Genomic DNA, 18645 nt, shown 5'->3' on the forward strand with positions numbered 1-18645 from the left:
GCAATTATTTTCATTCTGTCATATACAGAAAAAGTGAAGTCAATATTTGTCACCCGCTTATACTTAGTCGATTCATTGTGGGTAAATGTGTGAAGAAATCAGCCTTGAGCAATTAATGCACACATGAAGATGCTTTAAAAAAACATGAATGCATGTATAGGGTCATGCCCTGCGCAAAAATGTACACTTGCATCCACACTCACATGCACACTTGAGTGGTCATGTGCACCTACATAGGCAAACACATCCTCAAATGTGTGATGACACCTTTATATTTGCTAAAAGTAAAAGTAATTTTTGTTGATGTGTACAGACTGCAACGTCTAAAAATGTTAAGCATCAAGTTACAAAAAAGGAAAGAGAGAAAACATGCCCTACTTTTCCTCCTCTGACCAGATTGTCATATATTATCACCATGTGCATCTCTTGTAAAGCATTTCATGCATGTGGCATCAAGGCCTTAAGGGCAAACTACAAAGATGGTTTGCATGATTTGCATATGATCTTTTCTATTTAATCTTATGGTTTGTTCAGAGAGCTATTTGAGATTTGCTCAGCACAGATTTTTCCAAATGTTTTCCAAATGTAAAGCAATGAACCACCTGATCATTTTTAAAGTCATTTATCTGGATTTTGCAACAACGAATAGTCTTAATTTTGCCTCAACCACAACACACAGGAAGGAGAGGTCAGTGGTGCTGACTTCTGGCACCCTTAATAGCCTCCCGTTCTGCTCATCCTGTAAATGTTGCTCAGCATCCCTGCGCTGTGTAGCTGCTGTGGAATGCACAACTAAAATTTGCAAATCACTCCATCTCTCAGACAGCTCTGTGTGTTTGTGACACTTGTATGCGGGTTTATGCTTGTACTAAATGCGCTGTCACTGGGATGTGAATTGATGCATAAACACTCAAAGAGAAGAGAAACACTCATGCTTGCCTTTGCAAGCCTTGCCTAGTACGTACCTGAGCTCATACATGCACACACTCGGATGCACCCTTGCGCTGATGGATGTATATGTTTATATAATCCTTACTAGAACCTGAAATATCCGTAGGATTTAAACTGGTTGTCATCTCTCCTTGCCTGGGATTGCACTGCTAGCAGATTGGTGATGGGGTGGATTTGGAGTGGATTTCATCTTTGGACTCATAAACCCAGCTCAGGGCATAAATAACCCCAAGTTCCTAAATTATACCTTGGGACATTAAATGTTCCCCCATAGTACAGAAAAGTCCCAAGCATTAGTGAGATAGATTTGGGCTTTTCTCTTTTTGCTCTGAGCCGACTTCCAGGTAGCAGCCAACGTCAATGTGCACTTTTCACCTCTAATACAATTTTGCAGAGCAAAATCCTGTACTGCTCATTTTGGATTCATGTTTCCATGAATTATTTTATTTGCTGAACAGATCCTATATTATTTAACTAAATTTAACCATGTTTTCATTAATTTAGCAATACCATATACTACATAGAGTATTTCATGTTTCAGATGAGTTGTGTCATGAAATCTTACATCTTTTAATCTATTTAATTATTTAAGGTTTCACAGTATTTTCTATCTGACAACTTATTTGACATTCTTTCTTTCTCACTCACTCACTATTTCCTTTGTTTTTACAGCTTCTTTTAGAGTAGATGATCCTGTATCTTTTATTGGCTTAATGATCCAGGTTCTCCCTGGTTTTATACCATGTGTGTTTCCATTGCTGTTGCCCAGCATCTTAAATTAACCTCTTCTCCTGGGTTTTCCATGTGGGTGTAGAAATGGTGGGCTGCTGAAAGGATCTGGCAAAGCTTATGACGGGATAATCTGCACCTGTTCCTCTGGACAAGGACTAATAATACTATTAGCTGTTTGTGTATGGATGTGTGTTTCAAATCTGAATTTTATAACAAGATAAAATCAACATTTGTGCAATATAAGAATAAGTATTGTTTAATTATGTATAATTGGCAAGCTGCATTATATTACAGTAATGATACATCAGGTAGACAACATTGACTCCAGTATTGGCTTGATACCAATAGCAACATTGAGATGACAGTATAATAATAGTATAAATAGTATAAAATAAAACTAGTATAGTAATAACAGTGTTAGAGATATAAACACCAAATATTTCCTCTTTAATAGCTACATGCACTTTAAGATATCTTAAACATGATGTATACATTATAAAATATCTCCTCCCAAATCCCATAAATAATTAATCTTGAATTAACAACATAACAAATTTTAGCAAAAGGACTTTGTACTGATGGGACACCCTGTTTGGAAATCAAATATGTGCTTGGCAACATTTAGCTAGTTTTGCCATTGCTTTGCACTTGGATGAAGCTCTTAATTGTGCTCCTGAAAAGACGTACTGTACAGACCCCAAACACATGGCAAACCCCCACTGAAAGAAAGCTAGGGTGCTCTGAGTCTTAGTAGCAGGGGGTCGAAGGAGTGGAGGACGAGAGGAGGGAAGTTAAAGCCTGTTTGAATCTTTCCTCAGCCAACTCTGAAAAATGACTGAAGACTGTCAGTGACTGTTTTTTTTTCCAGGCAAGGAATTCTGGTCATATCTGGGCATTTAGGGACCTGCTGGGATGAGGCTCTGTATACCAACTCTGGAAATGCCTACCGGGATAACAACAGGGAGTGAGGAATGTGATGGATTTCATGTGGGCACAGAGAGAGAGGTTGGGTTTAGAATCGTGTGAAACCACATTTTGAGTGTGGTTAGCGACATCTGTGCACATGTGTGCAGACAGTACAGTATTATATACAAACGCACACACTTAGCCTTCCTACGTATCTGCGTGTCTTTGCCCTCAGTTGGGGTTCATAAAAGATGCACTCTTACTCTGTGTGTATTTAAATAATATCTCTCTTGCCCGTAGGACGACTCCTGCAATGATAAAGATCACAGTGCACTTGCACTTCAACACACAGAACACGCAGAACATGTCCAGTTGCTACGTCTCTGTGACTCTGTTGACTCTCTTTCAGCTGTGGGCATCCAGATGAAACTAGAGTTCTTTCAGAAGAAATTCTGGACAGCCAGCAGACAGGTACACATACTTAAACACAAACCATGCTTACACATTCACATATATAATACAAACCCACCTGTAAACCTAAAATAATACAAAAAAATTAAAAATACAAAACAATTTAACACAAAAGCAAGTCAAGTCTATTTGAAAAAAATGTGTTTCATAAAGCCTTCCTTTGTTTTATGCTATTTGTTTTACTTGAATAATAAATTCACATGTTGTAAATATTTAATGACTCAATGACCCATAAAAGCTGTTTAAATATTTTGGTAGAACTTTTAACACATGAAGGTCATCATTCTGTTTCATTCAATGTATTTATTTGAAAAGGATTTTGGAAGACTGTTAACTTTTTCAGCTGACAAAAGGAACAGCCTTAATATTTGGTGTAATACCCAAATACAGTATGCAGATATATTCTTTTTTCATCTTACAGTGTGCAGCATTGGATGGTAAATGCTCCATAAGCTGTGATGATGAGGTCTGTCAGCCTTCCGTTCTTCATCAACCATGCATGATTCTGTCACTTTTACTTTCTACAACTACGTTAACACTTTTTTTTCTATTTAACAGAACATTAACTGCTACCTCATTGACAACAACGGCTTTGTTTTGGTGGCGGAGGACTATACTCTGGTAAGACATTGACACACAAAGAGACACACATATCAGGCACGATTAATGTAAAATATTGCATAATATTTATAGTTAGAATAAACACATTCTGTTTTGTTTTTCATGCGAGCAGATAACAAGCGGAAATTCTGATGTTATTTTAATTCAAGAGAAGCATTTAGCCCATTAACTAGTTCTGTTAGCAGCAATAGGCTATAAAGACAATTGTGTTTGTGCCAAGTGTGAGTATACACATACAATATAATACAATATATTTATATTAAGTCAGGTTTAAGATTACATAAGAGTGGATGTGGTATGTAATCAGTCAGTGCATATCTAAACTTAGCACAAAAAGTAAGGAAATTTGTGTTTGGTAGATTATTTCTCTGTGGTAACAATGCTTTTTGGCAATAAATCTTATACTGTTGGAAAGCCTGTTGATGGCGGGGTTTATCAGAGACTACCTCCAGAATGTGGGAGTGGATAGGATGGAATGGCCTGCCAGCAGTCCTGACCTCAACCCCATTGAACACTTGTGGGATCAGCTTGGGCGTGCTGTTCGTGCCAGAGTGACCAACACAACCACGTTGGCTGACTTGCGACAAATGCTGGTTGAAGAATGGGATGCCATCCCACAGCAGTGTGTGACCAGGCTGGTGACCAGCATGAGGAGGAGGTGCCAGGCTGTTGTGGCTGTGCATGGTTCTTCCACACGCTACTGAGGCTCCTGTTTGTGAAATGAATAAATTGTTAAATTGCCAATATGTCTTGTTTCTTCAAACTTCAATCATCCAATCCACCAAACAAGTCAATGGCAGAATAAGCTGTTTGGCATCGGCAGAGAAGATTTGGCAAATTTTTCATGGGTGCAACCCACATACTCAGCGCTGCTGCTCATCCCACAAATGCATGTTCCTTACAAATGGGGCACCATTTGAAAGGGAACTAAACAGGCTTTCCAATGGTATAAGATTTATTGCCAAAAATCATTGTTACCACAGAGAAATAATCTACCAAACACAAATTTCCTTACTTTTTGTGCTAAGTTCTTACATTTGTTTTTCTTTTACGATTACAATCCCATGCATATTGTTGCTTAGACTGCTCTTAAGGAGACATGGTGCTGCCCTAGCATATACCCTCTGCTTTGCTGTCACCAGTAATGCTGTCACTCTGGCTTTGGCTCATTTAGAAGCCAGTCCGCTGGCTGTCACTGCCCTTCTCTTCCTCTGCATGTCCTTTTCATGTGTCTCTCACTTGCCAGCTCCCATTTTTTATTTGATCTTAATTTAGATGTGATGGAGCATTTAGGGTTCCACTTGTCAAGTTGTTTCATCTCATTGTTGTTTAGTAGAGAAAAATGTAATCAACCAGCAAGGTTACAATAATATGATCGGTCCAAATGCTGTATTACTTTAAATGTGTGAGCGGTCTTGAGTAGGTTTGGAGCTGGAGGATCTACCAGGCTGTGTCATTTCAGGCAATTTCATGTTGTTGAATGCAGGGTGTAGTTCACCCTCCCAGTCCTGTGTCGGATGTGGCTAATGGATGCTAATGGTTTGATAGCTTTGCCTTTGTGGCATCAGCTGACTTGGTGCACTTTGGACAGGCAGTAGGTCAGCCCTGTGACTGTGTAACAATCATGAATGTCAGGGGTATTGAATCACCTCGGTCTGTTTGTTGAAACAATTTATTAATACAAAAAACGGACAACAATTTTGATTTATCAAGCTTCTTGAATGTTAAGATCCATATTATTGTAAATGACTAAATAAATGTCAGACAAAACAATACATTTGAAGATGTCACCTTGTGTTTAGGAAAATTATAGGCAGGGAGAGGTTGGGGGAGCTTCCAAAGATAATCTGCAGTGGAAAATGGCACACAGTTTTTAATAAGCTAAATGCAAAGATAAGGTGGTTGTTCTTTTTGCAGACTATCAGAACAGTAATGACCGGCTTTGGGAAGCTTTATGTGTGGATGATTTATTCCTAGCTATGTCCCTAAAAAGTGTGTTTGCATCACTGATTTTTCTCTTTGGCCATGGCCTCTTGGTCTTTTAGCTGAGCAGAAGGAGTGATCCCACAGACCATGTAGCAATGGGTTGTGTCTGCATGCTTTAGGGTTTGCAGTTGAAGGTTTCTCGCATCCAATCCGATCTGGACATGTGTCCACTTTTGTACCTGTACCTTCTTATAAACACATAGTTTTAAGGGGATGTTAGTTTGACATTTTTATAAAAAATATATATATATTTTTTTTTCTTCTTTCTCAGACAGGAAAATTCTTTGGAGAAGCAGAGAGAGCTGTAATGAGTAAGCTTCTGCAGATGGGCTCTTTCAAGAGGTAAGTATCAAACTGCTCCAACAACTTCAAACTGCACATGTGTGTGGGTGTAATAGTGTGTACTTATAATATGTGCCAGCACAAGTGTAGGTATGAATGTGTGTGTAAATGTATGGGCATAATATCAGGCAGGCCACAGAATGAGAGCACGTCCCACCTCGCACTGACAGCTTTTAACTTGGCCAATCGTGTTGAGCTATTCAGTGCTGAACTCCGACCCCTCGCTCAGCAGAGTTCTCCGTTAGGGGATTACAGCAAATCTTTTCCTGAAACGAAGGAATTAGGAGAAACTTGAAGTCACACACACAGACACACACACACACACACACACACACACACACATAGACACATTCAGGCATATACTGCTTGTTGTAGACTTGTGTCTTCTGGAAAATGCCAGGAGCAGTGGGTGGTGACTTTCTGCAATTAATTTGGAAATTTAACCCGGGAGGATAACTTTCCCAGTATTAGAGAGAAGAAATACAGAGAAGCAGACAGAGACAGGCACATATTGTAGTTTGACTGTGTAGTCAAACTGGTATGGTCTAATATTTGTTGAATCTAGTTGCAGAAGCTTACAACCACATTTCCAACACTGCAGTTGTGCCTTTGGGATGTGGGTGAGGAGATTTTAGCCATGCTGTCTCAGTGCATACAAATCAGGTGACAGCCACGCCTGTTTATCATAGGGATGAAACTCAAAAGCTGACAGCTTTAGTTTATAGTCCCACTCGTAAAAAACAAAGAGGCCTACAAGTGCTTTCAATGAATCTTTAATGTCGGATGATGAGGGATTGTTTTAAATTAAGGACGACGTATGATGAATGAATAATAGAACTTGTGTCAGTGAAGTATGAGCATGATGAGTAATAGAGCTTATGGATCTTAACACTAATGAATCCAGTGAGATCTGTCCTAACCGAGTGCCATCTGTAGAGAATTAATGCTCTAAGTTGCAGCACAGTTTTTGTCTTGTCAAAAAAAACATTAAAGATGTTTTTAAGTGTGCCACTTAAAATCGACACCAAGCTGCCAGCTTGGATTTATCTGTCAGCATCAAGGCTGCAGATGAAGACACATGTGGACAAATTATTTTGAGTTACGTTTGGATTATCCATCTTTTTAAACGAGCAATAGAAAGGTAAATCAATAAAAACATTGAGAATGATGGTATGCTCCCATGCAGAGCAAATGAAGGCTCACATACTCATATACAGCAGTCACACACCCATGAAAAAAACACACACACACACACACACACACACACACACACAACGACACACAACATTACATTAGTCAAAGTTTGCTGGTAACACCATTATGTGGCCTGGCTTAGCACTAATTGGTTCCTGGCGGTGAGTTGGAGCTGTGTGTCACCGGTACTGTGACTGAGGTTTAAGCATCGCCCAGGGCTGCGGATAGATCATGCCCACTCAGACATCACACACATGCACATGTCAAGTATATAGGAACTTGTCCATGGGCTATGAGAAAGAGACGTCCAGTGTGTTTGTGTGTGTTACGAACCCCTTCAATAACCTCACCCAGACAGACCCAGACCTCACACCCTCAGGGCCTACTAAGCCCTTAAATCCTCTGATATCCCCCTCAATATCCCCAAATCATCTACACACACACACACACACACACACACACCTTCCTACATTACTTTGAGGAACCTCTCAGGAAGCCCTCGGCTTTCAGTTACTTTCCTTTTCGCATTCTTGCCACATCCATCCAATATATTATCCGTAGGTAAAGCAGACGTGGGATCTTTCCTTCCTGCTCCCACACAGCAGTCCAAAAGGCCCCGCAGGCATGGAATATTAGAGATAATGTGTGAATCAAGACTTATATCACCTTATCTGGGCTATATATCTTCCTGACAAATGCATTATTTGTCAAACTTTCTATCTATCTTTAGCTAACTTTATCTCTATTTCTGATGTATCTGTCCTCTCTTTTTTATTTCTATTTACTCAGGGTCACTTTGTATGACTACCAGGCTCTATGTTGGGTTTTTTCAGAGAGCAGTGACAGTGGACACACACTGTTGGATGTAAGTACTGCATTTTTTCATTCTGTTCAACCTTGTTGTTTGCGCTCCGTGCGATGCAGAGTTGGGACCACGTTTTATGTGTTTATAGTGTCTGATCAATATTCTCTCTTCTTTTCTTTAGCCTTACTTTGCTTTCTTCTCCGCTGTGAAGTGGATCCTGACTGAGCTTGTCATGTAAGACTTCTGTGTATGTGAGTCTGTAATAGCGCTCGCTGCATACATGTGCTTTTGAGGCCTCGTATGGTGGCCTCTCCTGTTAGTGTGTGTGTGTATGTGGCTATATATAAACTGTATGTTTGTTTATGTGTGTCTCCGCATGCACATTGACGTGATCATCTGTGATCATGAACAGTAATGGCTACCTGATGTTTCCTGTAGCGTGGGTATTCCTGTGATGCCATCTTGTGTTTTTGCAGAGTCTTTTGGGTGGTCTGTTGTCACCACAGTGCATCATGGGAAGATTGAGTTGTCAGGTCCTAATTTTACATCATGTCACAGTGCATACATATTTTTTTTGTCTTTGTATAACCAAATCATCTGAATAAAAAAAACGGACTAATTACGAGATGAACAAAAGATAACCTGTATTACAAGCTTTGGACAAGTCAAGACTGAAGTTCAGAGATAATTTCTTGCTTTACCCGCATGAAAAGAGTCAGATTTGGGCATATCAACAATTGAGAATTCTCAGTAGACGTTTAACTCACTTCTTGAAAAAGGGTTTCATGGTTAAATGGACAGAACAACTTTGAGGCATCTAAGAGGCATAAAAACACAATGGAATTGCAATAGGATAACTGGCAATGAGAGAAAGATTTATATACGTGCCATAAATGCTTTTAAAGTTCAATTGATTGTTTTCTGTGAAAATATACAATTTCTCCCGACTGTAGTTCTTAAGAAATTTTTATCGTGTGGTTCAAAAATGTTTGGAATGCAGTAGAGAGTGTTACAGTATGTATTATATAAGCATGTGTTGGAGTGTTTTGTTATGGTCGATGTCTTCTCCGTATTTAGATTCCTGGTGGAGTTTAACTTGTGCGGCTGGTGGTACTCTGACCACACAGCGAAAGGTAAGAATGCATTCTTTGGTGATCTGCTTGTTCGCTCTCCCTGTGTGTCTGAAGAAAACTCACACATGCACACACTCATATAAAAGTATTTAGCTTATACTGAAATTGTAATAACAGTTTATATATGACAACATTGTCTACGTACATGACATTCCAAAGGCTTCATGGATGCACACAGCACTGTATGTACTGTAAGAGCTGCTCAAATGGGCCATCATAATTTATTTTGAATGTCTGTTAAAGTTGAAAATAGCCACAATGGTCATATTAGATGTAAATAGAGTTGTAAATAATTCTGATCCTGAAATAATAATCTCTATCTCTAACTATTATGATACAGCTAGAGAAAGAATAAGGATTAATATTCTCACTTTACATTTGTGTACACAACTTTGTACAAGTTTGATTGTAAATGATTGCACCAGTATACATGCTTTTCAATTTATTTTTTACAAATATAGTTTTTTACATCTAAAAAAGATTTTCGCTGTAACCAAGATTGTCAATAGTAGCACCCATTAATTACATGTCATATGGGTCTGTGTACTTTTTTAGTTATGATCTTGTATTTTCAACGTTAAGAAAAAGAAATGACTTTTTTTTTTTTTTTTTTTCCATTCAAAGATCCAAAAATATTTGTTTCCATTTCCAGAAAGATAAAAAGATAGATATTTTCCTTTGTAAAACAAACAAAGGAAATGCCAAAAAACTATTTTCTGGGAAACTGGATTTTCTTCTTTTCAATTCATATCACTTTTAAAGCATTGTGAACACAGACAGGTTCTTAGGGATCTCATAGCTCCCAAACATCAACTATTTCTAAAGTTGACCTAATTGTTTTTAACTTAATAGCTACATTTCATTTCAAGGCTTATACCTTGACATAACCTCGAATGACACCTAATTGGCCAGTTTCTAAAAAAGAAAAGTGGTTTTTAGTAATAGTTTTTGAAGTTAACTTTTTCTGTCTTGGAAAGGAAAGGGAAATAAGTAATTTTGCATTTGCCCATAAAAACATGAACGTCTTTTAGTATGACATTATTCTTTTTATTATGTTTTATTGGTATTTCTAAAAGAATAATCCAAAGACGAAAACCTACACTGACGCAAACACTTTTACTTTTTCGTCCTAACGCTTAAGTTCACATGGAACAAAGTTCATTGCGGACAGAATAAACAACCAGTGTCCTCAGCACTGACCTCCAGTCGTCATCTTCGCCATCTCCCCTCCATTTCCTCTCGGCCCAGTCAGTGTGACCACTGGAAAAACAGAGTAAAGAGGCACAATCCAAAACCAAAAAGTAAAAATGAATGGCCGAACATGAGATCGCCTCAAGTGACCTCTGTGTGTGTGTGTGTGTGTGTGTGTGTGTGTGTGTGTGTGTGTGTGTGTGTGTGTGTGTTTGTGCATTTGTATTTGTTGTGTCCACGGGGTTATACTTGATGGTTTTATAATCTGTAAGAAGGGTCTCTCCTTCTCTCTCTCTCTCTCTCTCTCTCTCTCTCTCTCTCTCTCTCTCTGTCTCTCTTTCTCTCTCCTCCTGGTTTTATGTCTTTCCTTTTCTCTTTTTCTGTCTCACTTTCTTCCACAAACACGCACATTCTCGTATGATAACCGCCAAGCTATGAAGCTTGAGCATGAGCCGTAATGCCTTATGCTTTACGGTGTGTTGAATACTGTTTGCCTGTCTAAAATTAAAGCCTCACTGAGCATTTTGCAGTATTAATTCTAGCCAAAACTAATATGAAAATATGTCGTATGTGAAAGTAAGAGAGGGGGGGCGGTGGGGGGGGAGACAGACAGAGAGAGAGAGAGAGAGAGAGAGAGAGAGAGATAGAGAGAAAAATTAAAGTCTATAAAATGCTTTTCTTGCACACTCTTATCCCGAGTGAAGTGAAGCTGGGCATCGCTGCTCGCCAAGCAGTCGAGACAATTTCACAGCTGGCTAGCCTCAGGTCTTAGCAGCACTTTCTGTATCTTTTTACAAAAGAGACACAGGCCTGTGACACACAGCTGAAACTCCCCAATTTAGCAGTCCGTAACCCAATCTACAAAGCCATTCAAGCTGAACTAATCCCAGACGTTTATACATGTAGGCTGTGTTTTTCACATGTGTATAGTTTATATACAACTGCGCGCACACTTATTTTTTTTACACAATACTGCTGCACTGCTGACATTCAGTAATTAAACTGCTCCATTCTAATCACACACATAATCCACCCTCTTTAGAAATGTGTGTGTTGTAATGTGTGTGTTGTTAAAAAAAAAGTGCCATTACATTTTTTTTAAATAAAACCACATGTATTGTTTAGATTCCATATGCAAATTTGGATTATATTGGCCTCTGCTTTAATAAACCTCCTTTAAAAAATATTGTACCATATAGAAAGATTTTGATTTTGCCTTCCCCACTCCTTTCCATCTTGTAGCATTGTTTCAAACCTCTGGGTGGCAGGAGAGTTCAAGCAATGTTGCATTAATGTCTGGCCTAGATTTACACTGGAAATATCCAGCAGGACAAGAGGCAGCTCTGGTTCAGAAATGCTGCTTTCTTTCAAGCTTGTATATTTACAAGGGTGTGGTGTGTTTAACTGTTTGCTTACAATCTATTTGCATAACTATTTTAAATATGTATTTTCCTTTGAAATGGATGTTGCACGACTCTCTCTCTCTCTCTCTCTCTCTCTCTCTCTCTCTCTCTCTCTCGCGCGCTCGCTCTCTCGCTCGCTCTTTCTCTTCCTTCTTCCCTCCAGCTCAGAGGATAGGTCGGACCATGCAGGTACCATGTGACACAGAGTACCCGGCCTTTATCTCCGAGAGAACCATCAAAGAGAACTTGGGCAATGTTGACTGTGACGGCTGCATCAAGTATGAGACATACACATGCAGACATATGTGAACACACATAGCAACAACACAACAACGACAACGGTCAAAATATCTGTCTACTGTTCAATAAGAAATACGCTCCATAAAACAAGCTAACAATGAAAAATGAATTATCCTGTTAACGCCCATCTTGGTGAAATATTTGTATCTCTATAATCCCTGGTAATGACAAACACATTTAAATCATTTGTTGTCTGCTTAAAACACTTTTATCCAGGGCGATCCATCAGACACACACACACAGACACACACAGACACTCACTCTCTCCTCCGGCAGTTTGAAATACGAGGCATTTAGAGATGAGGGAAAGAGGTGGAAAAAAAGGCTTCCTTTAAAAATGAGAAAATGAGTGTGGTCCCCATTAACAATTTGGGCTTTTCTGTCAGGCAATTGTGGGGTGTTCTCTGGATCCCTCCAATGGGCCCTTCATTGCTCCCAGCTGTGGAACTGCCAGGGAGGCTCAGAATCTGTGTGTGTGTGTGTGTGTGTGTGTGTGTGTGTGTGTGTGTGTGTGTGTGTGTGTGTGTGTGTGTGTGTGTGTGTGTGTGTGTGTGTGTGTGTGTGTGTGTGTGTTTTCCTTGTGTGTCTGCTGCCGGTACAGCCCCACAAGGTCAGCAGGGTAACCACTGCCCTGGGTGCTAGGAGTAAAATGCGGTTGGGGATGCAGTCAGACCACCAAACACACATGCTGTATACACGCACGCACGCACAGACACACGCACACGCAGCACAATCTCAAACACACTCACACCCACCCACACACGCATGACAGAAGAATGGCCTCATCTCCAATGATGACACCAGGACTGGGATTAGCGGGCAGGGCTATGTGCTCTGAGCAACATCTCGCCTTCAAATAAATCTTTTTTAAAGCACATTGAATTTGACAAAGTAAAATTGAGTTTTTATTTCAGTTATATGGAATTTTATAGCTCATATTACTAATAGAGGATATTGGTGATAAACATCTGTTTTACGTTACAGGCTGACTGAGGCCTTTCTCTCATATTTTCATGGGTACACGTGTGTGCTTTATGCTCTAGGAAATATACCCTAAGCTCTTGCCTGTTAAACTTCTCTTTACTGTATTTTGACTGTATGTGTGCATGTGATGTCGGTATTTGTATTTGTCCATTACTTCCTGATAGGTGAAGTGACAGATCATACGAAACAATGAAATCTAATGAATGATATAAAAGGTTAAGTGGCTCTATACGATTATTTAACCTCCGTTACTATATAGCCAGCTTCTCTAGACAGTAACATGAGATTTACGACAAAGAGTGTGTCGTGTCTCTAACCAGAGAAGGTCTTCAAGGGGACTATTAGTGACAATACTCGTGGCCATATATTCTACTGCTCCACATGCTCCTTTGCTTTCTCTCGACTGTCCCAGACTAGCAGTGTCCCAAAAACAGAGAAGTCTAAAGTTGCAATGAGCTACAGCTTCAGCGCTACAGTCAGACATGTAGACATGGTTTCATCTGTTAGACATTCTTGAAATGCATCTGTCTCTTTATCCCAGGTCACACTAATAATCTTGGTATTGTTAAAATAATTGTGCATATTATCATGCTGTCCCTCCCAACATGCTATATATATATGTATACAGTACATACAGTACAGTATATAGCTATCGTTATGGGACCAGCATTTATACATTTTGAAGGGATTTTATGTTTTTTGATATTTTTATTATCCATTGTTGAGTCTTGATTATTTTTTACATGCTAAATTAATAATTATATACATTTTTAGATTGAAATTTTCTTAGAAAACAGTCCCCTTTTTTAATCCCTGACATTTTTGATTACATGTTTCACATTGTTTTATTTAATTTTTCTATTTAAAAAATGTCCATGTTACTCAATCAGGACCTTTTGTTGTAAGCTTTATGCTGCATTTGTATTTTTAATTTAAAATCATTCTAAAACCTCCTCCCAAATATGCTGTATATTAGAATCATGTGAAATGTGTAAAAAGGCTTAAAAAGAGAATACTGGAATCATGGTACCCAGTTTCCCCAAAGGTAATGAGAGAAATGGAAATAAAATGACACCATTTCTCTGAAAACTCTCCAGTCTGTTTGTTGAGATTTTATTGGAGCAATTTCAACTCATTGAATAAGTAATTGTTAAATTACACACAGTAATTACTGGGCAAACTTCCCAACTGTGATGACAGATATTTCTGAAAACCATACAGTGCATGCAGTTATGGCTATGGTGAAGTTATGCAATGATTAAATCATTGGAAAATGTGAACATCCTCTACATAGCACATAAATATTGCATTTAACCAAAACTGAATACTGAATACAAACACATACTGAATGTAGAAAAACTTTACCACTGTTCTGCATCAAAAGAAAAGCATGTGTAAAGCAAAATGTATTGTGAAATGTTATCATCTTAGCTGTAACCCCTAAAATAGGCTTCAGTACAGCTGACTCTGGAAAGATAAAACATTTTCCTCCGTGATCCAAATGTGTTCAGCTTCAGCTACAGATTGTATGATAGGTTTATCAGAACTTTGAGAGGAAGACAAGTTCTGTCACCAAGTCTTTGTATGTCTTTATCTTTTCCTACAATACATCAGCTTTATACTATACATCTGTCTAACTCTTGATGGCCTTATTTTTTTTTTTGTGGATCTTTATGCCACTCACTGTCGCTCTTCATCTTTTCTCAGAGTAACTTATTGGATGTGTTTGTTGTCTGTTTCTCTGCTGGCCAAAATCACTAAAAGCCACAGCACTAGGAGACCATGTCAAGAAGATTTTACCGTCTGTTTGCTTGTGAGAGAGAGTATGCATGAATGTCTGTCTCTGTGTATCCATGCATATTGCACACATCCTTGTTTGTGTCAAAATGTGTGCCTTCATAGTAGTGCTCCATTTCCCAGCACTGGGTATGTTCAAGGCCAGCAGCTGTGCAAGTCTTTTCTCCAAGAACACTTGTTCTGCTTTCTATCAGCGGGCTGAGCTGGGCCAGCCCGGCACTGTACAGGAGTGAGCACAGATTATTAAACATCAGCAGATCCTAATTCAGCCTGATTGGAACTGGCTTGGCCTATTTGCTGGGCTGGTTTGGTTGGGTTTGGTTGGTCACAGTGGGATAACTGTATTAGAGTGCGGTGGATTGGTGCTACTCAGGGATTGGAGGCTGTTTGTGGTCAGATTAAATTGGTCATGCTATTGAATTAGTAAGGACTGAGATATTCCTCGGTCTGTTTTGATCTATCAGGTCTCTCCCTCTTTGTCTCACTTCCTCCAACAAGAGTTAAGAACGTGTATTTCTGCATTTGTGTGTCGACTCAGTCACACGTGCCTGTTCTCATACGTGTCTGATAAATGCTTCACAGTAAACTCAATATATCATCCAGCTGTGGCAGAAGAGAGAGAGAGGGAGAAAAAGCAAGAGATAAAGAAAGAAAGGGTGACAGAAAGAAGAGATCATCTTTATGACCTCTCTTCTTCATAAAGCTTATCCACGGTCATATATCACTGGACAGGAGGCCGAGGCGAGGCCTGATCTCTCAGGCCAGTAAAACACAACCATGGGAATCTATGAGCACAAAAGTGTGGTTCTCATTTGTCTCCCTTTGGAGTGTTTTATATTCTGCAACACTTCATTGGTGCTCGCCTTGGAGAGTATATAACAAAGACAAAAAAGAAGGTAGGGAAGAGAATGAGGAAGAGGAGGGGATGGATTGAGTTAGAGAAGTATGTGTATACTTTATATGTGTGTCTGTTTAGTGCGAGTCTGTCGATGTCTCTGTATGTTTATTGACAGCTGGCGGTGAGACAAGTCATCTCCTTGACATGCATCCAGTGGAGTCTCTTCAGTGCATCTTCCCTCCGCCAGGGGAGAATGTGAACACTCATAACACAAATCCTCTGACACACATGGAAATGTATATCATACACATGCGCCTTGTCAACTTGCCAGTCCTACTCTAAATCCTCCCTTGCTCTCTCTCTCTTCTTCCTTCCTCATCTTTTTTTGTTTCTGGCTGCCTGTGCTTTGATTGGCAGGTCCTTTGTGATCCAGCAGATCCCCAGCAGTAATCTCTTCATGGTGGTGGTGGACAACAAGTGTGACTGCAGCATGTTTGAGCCAATAACCATGGACCCCATCGAAATCATGTATATCCTTTACTGGCCAAAGACTGGAGAGGTGTGGGTGATTGAGTAAACAAATTCAGTGTGCAAATTGTCTCTTGGTATCCTGATTGTGAGGATGTGGCACCAGGATGATTTGGAGCTACATTTAAAAGGGATGTAAAGATCAACAGCTACAGTAAAACCTCGACAACCTTGACAGAAAACTTGATAAAAAGCCATAAAAACTAATAATTGTCACAGCTCACATTTTGCACTCACTCAGAAGAATAATGAATAAATGAATTGATGTTTTTTGAGGGTGACTTAAATGTTTTATACAGCTGGCTTGTTGCAGTCATTCCAATTAGGCTGTTTCCCCCTAATGAGAAAAAAAACAGTATCACCTGATTATGTTTTTTAATGGAGAGGTCTAGTCTCTTCCACCTCATGAGTTCTAGTGTCACATTACTGTAGTTATAGCCAGTGTGTTTTCATTAATGTTACCAGGATGTAAATAGCGAGAGGATTTTAATTTGTGGGGAAGCTCTGGAGAGTTTTTTTTTTGTCCATTACCCTTTTTGTGGATGAAAGAGATAAGAGCTTTTTGAGGGTCAGGATCGGAAGGCTTTGAGACAGCACTCTAAAAGTCTGTTTCACAGTGATGTGTTTGGACCCGTACTGCGATGGCATACTGATCAATAGCAGACACAGCTCAGAGTTGAGTTAGAGTTTAGTAACTTAGTCACCACATACCCGAGCTGGATTCTCCTACAATGTGCAGCTCTCTGAAACTTTATGCAGTACAGTCACGCTGTATATACATGTCCACCACTGTTTATTTTGTTGTTGAGTGCTTATTGTAGCATAAAGCCTGCTATTGTGTTGGGTTAGAAAAACAAATTCATCAAACATTTCTCAGACTGCTTTTTTTTTTTCTCTTTGTGCACACCGTGCTGTGAGCAAAAGTATTACTGCCGCCATACAAACCTCTTTCCGTGGTGCACTCAAAAACATGCGTTTCATTCCATTATAAATAAGACATACACTCCAGCAGGAAAAAACCCTGCAGAGGGTACACATAGTCTGTTATTGCCTTAACTTCAGCTGCACATAATGAATCTCTCAAGTGCGAGAGGTTGAAGATGCAAAAGGACAGGAGGCGCCCAGATACCTGTCATCCTTTTCACCCAGAGGTATTTGCTCCACGAACACACAAAGTGCACACACACACACACACACAGAGATCACTCACTATTCTAGTACTTTCTTTCATAATATATCTGCTGCAAATTCTGCTTTTGTGATTTATTAAAATATTCCATATCTTGCCCCCCCTTCTCTCTCTCTCTCTCTCTCTCGCTCTCTCTCTCTCTCTCTCTTTCTCTCTCTAGGAGAACTCAATGGAGTGTGGAGGAGCTGTGGGTCTCACCCCATCTCTTGTAGCAACACTGCTTTGTGTCCTCCTGGCACTGTTCTCTAGGTGACCAGAGCTGGCCACGCCTCTCCTTCCACAACTTGACTTGAATCGGCTTGGCTCGGCATGCAAAAGAATCGCAACGATGCCACAGAGAAAAACACTCCTGCCCCTTATAAAACTGTGCCCAATTCCAACTCTCCACCTATGCCCCGAGCCCTGAGGTACATCCCTACAAGACACGTATTTGAAAGGATTGATAATGGATTACAGCTGCTAAGTAGTGATCATTACGGTGCTTTAGCAATATCACATGAGCTGCACGAGGAGATTTTTGGGGAGATATAAAGTTTTGAACATAGAATGAATGCTAACATTGCACACAGTAGCTTAAAAACTGCACAAGTGGTCCAGTAAAAGCCACTGACACTCACACCACTATGTTCAGTCCTTTCAGGTAGCAGCTAAGGGTTGGGGTCTGTAGTTGGCCTTGGAACTGGGCATTAGAGCCGTAACACCCATGTGGAGAAAGACAGGTTCACCATCTCCCTGGCCCACTTTGACTTTTCATGGACAATAATGATTCTGAAGATAAAAAATAATACTGAAGATGAAGATGATTATATGTGACTGGGGTTGTAATAAAATGTTTGTCTAATGATCTTTTTTTCATGATGAGAAAATAAGTTCTAGTCTATATATGAAGAAAAAAGAGTTTTATTTATGATTTGCAAGTGGTACCCATAAACTGTGACTATAAGATTTTGAGTCCTCTGACGTGAGTGGTTGTTAGTATTTGAGCTTTGCCTTATTGAGCGATATTGGTCCTGTTTGTGTACTTTTGAAATAAAATGATGTTTAAAATGTATGCTGTTGTTGAAAGCCATGTTGTTGAAGGGCTCAATAGAACAATAGAGTTAATTTGAAGCATCAGGTCCCATCCTTATAGACTGTTCTATTGTTGTTGGCAGATTTGACTGATTAATACAGTGTCTGCTCTTAGTATTTGGCTGTAGAAAAATGTTTGGCTGCTTTCTGGCCTCCACATGAGCAGAAATGTGTGTGCATGTGCACATGCATGTATTTGTATA

General features: G+C 39.5%; 1 protein-coding gene across 1 annotated transcript in view; it reads left to right on the forward strand.

Annotated features, from left to right (window-relative positions):
* The window catches only part of cacna2d3a (calcium channel, voltage-dependent, alpha 2/delta subunit 3a), a 166607-nt gene extending 148232 nt beyond the window's left edge, over positions 1-18375 (forward strand). Inside the window, exons 27-37 of the mRNA XM_078253980.1 lie at positions 2999-3060; positions 3482-3526; positions 3619-3681; positions 5939-6009; positions 7993-8068; positions 8190-8242; positions 9086-9141; positions 11899-12013; positions 16072-16184; positions 17251-17333; positions 17532-18375. Coding sequence (XP_078110106.1) covers positions 2999-3060; positions 3482-3526; positions 3619-3681; positions 5939-6009; positions 7993-8068; positions 8190-8242; positions 9086-9141; positions 11899-12013; positions 16072-16184; positions 17251-17333; positions 17532-17624 — 830 coding nt within the window. The 3' untranslated portion in view covers positions 17625-18375. The remainder of the gene's footprint in view (positions 1-2998; positions 3061-3481; positions 3527-3618; positions 3682-5938; positions 6010-7992; positions 8069-8189; positions 8243-9085; positions 9142-11898; positions 12014-16071; positions 16185-17250; positions 17334-17531) is intronic.
* Positions 18376-18645: the final 270 nt, after the last annotated feature.

The sequence above is a fragment of the Sander vitreus genome, chromosome 7 (assembly GCF_031162955.1).
Source record: "Sander vitreus isolate 19-12246 chromosome 7, sanVit1, whole genome shotgun sequence".
NCBI classification, from domain to species: domain Eukaryota; kingdom Metazoa; phylum Chordata; class Actinopteri; order Perciformes; family Percidae; genus Sander; species Sander vitreus.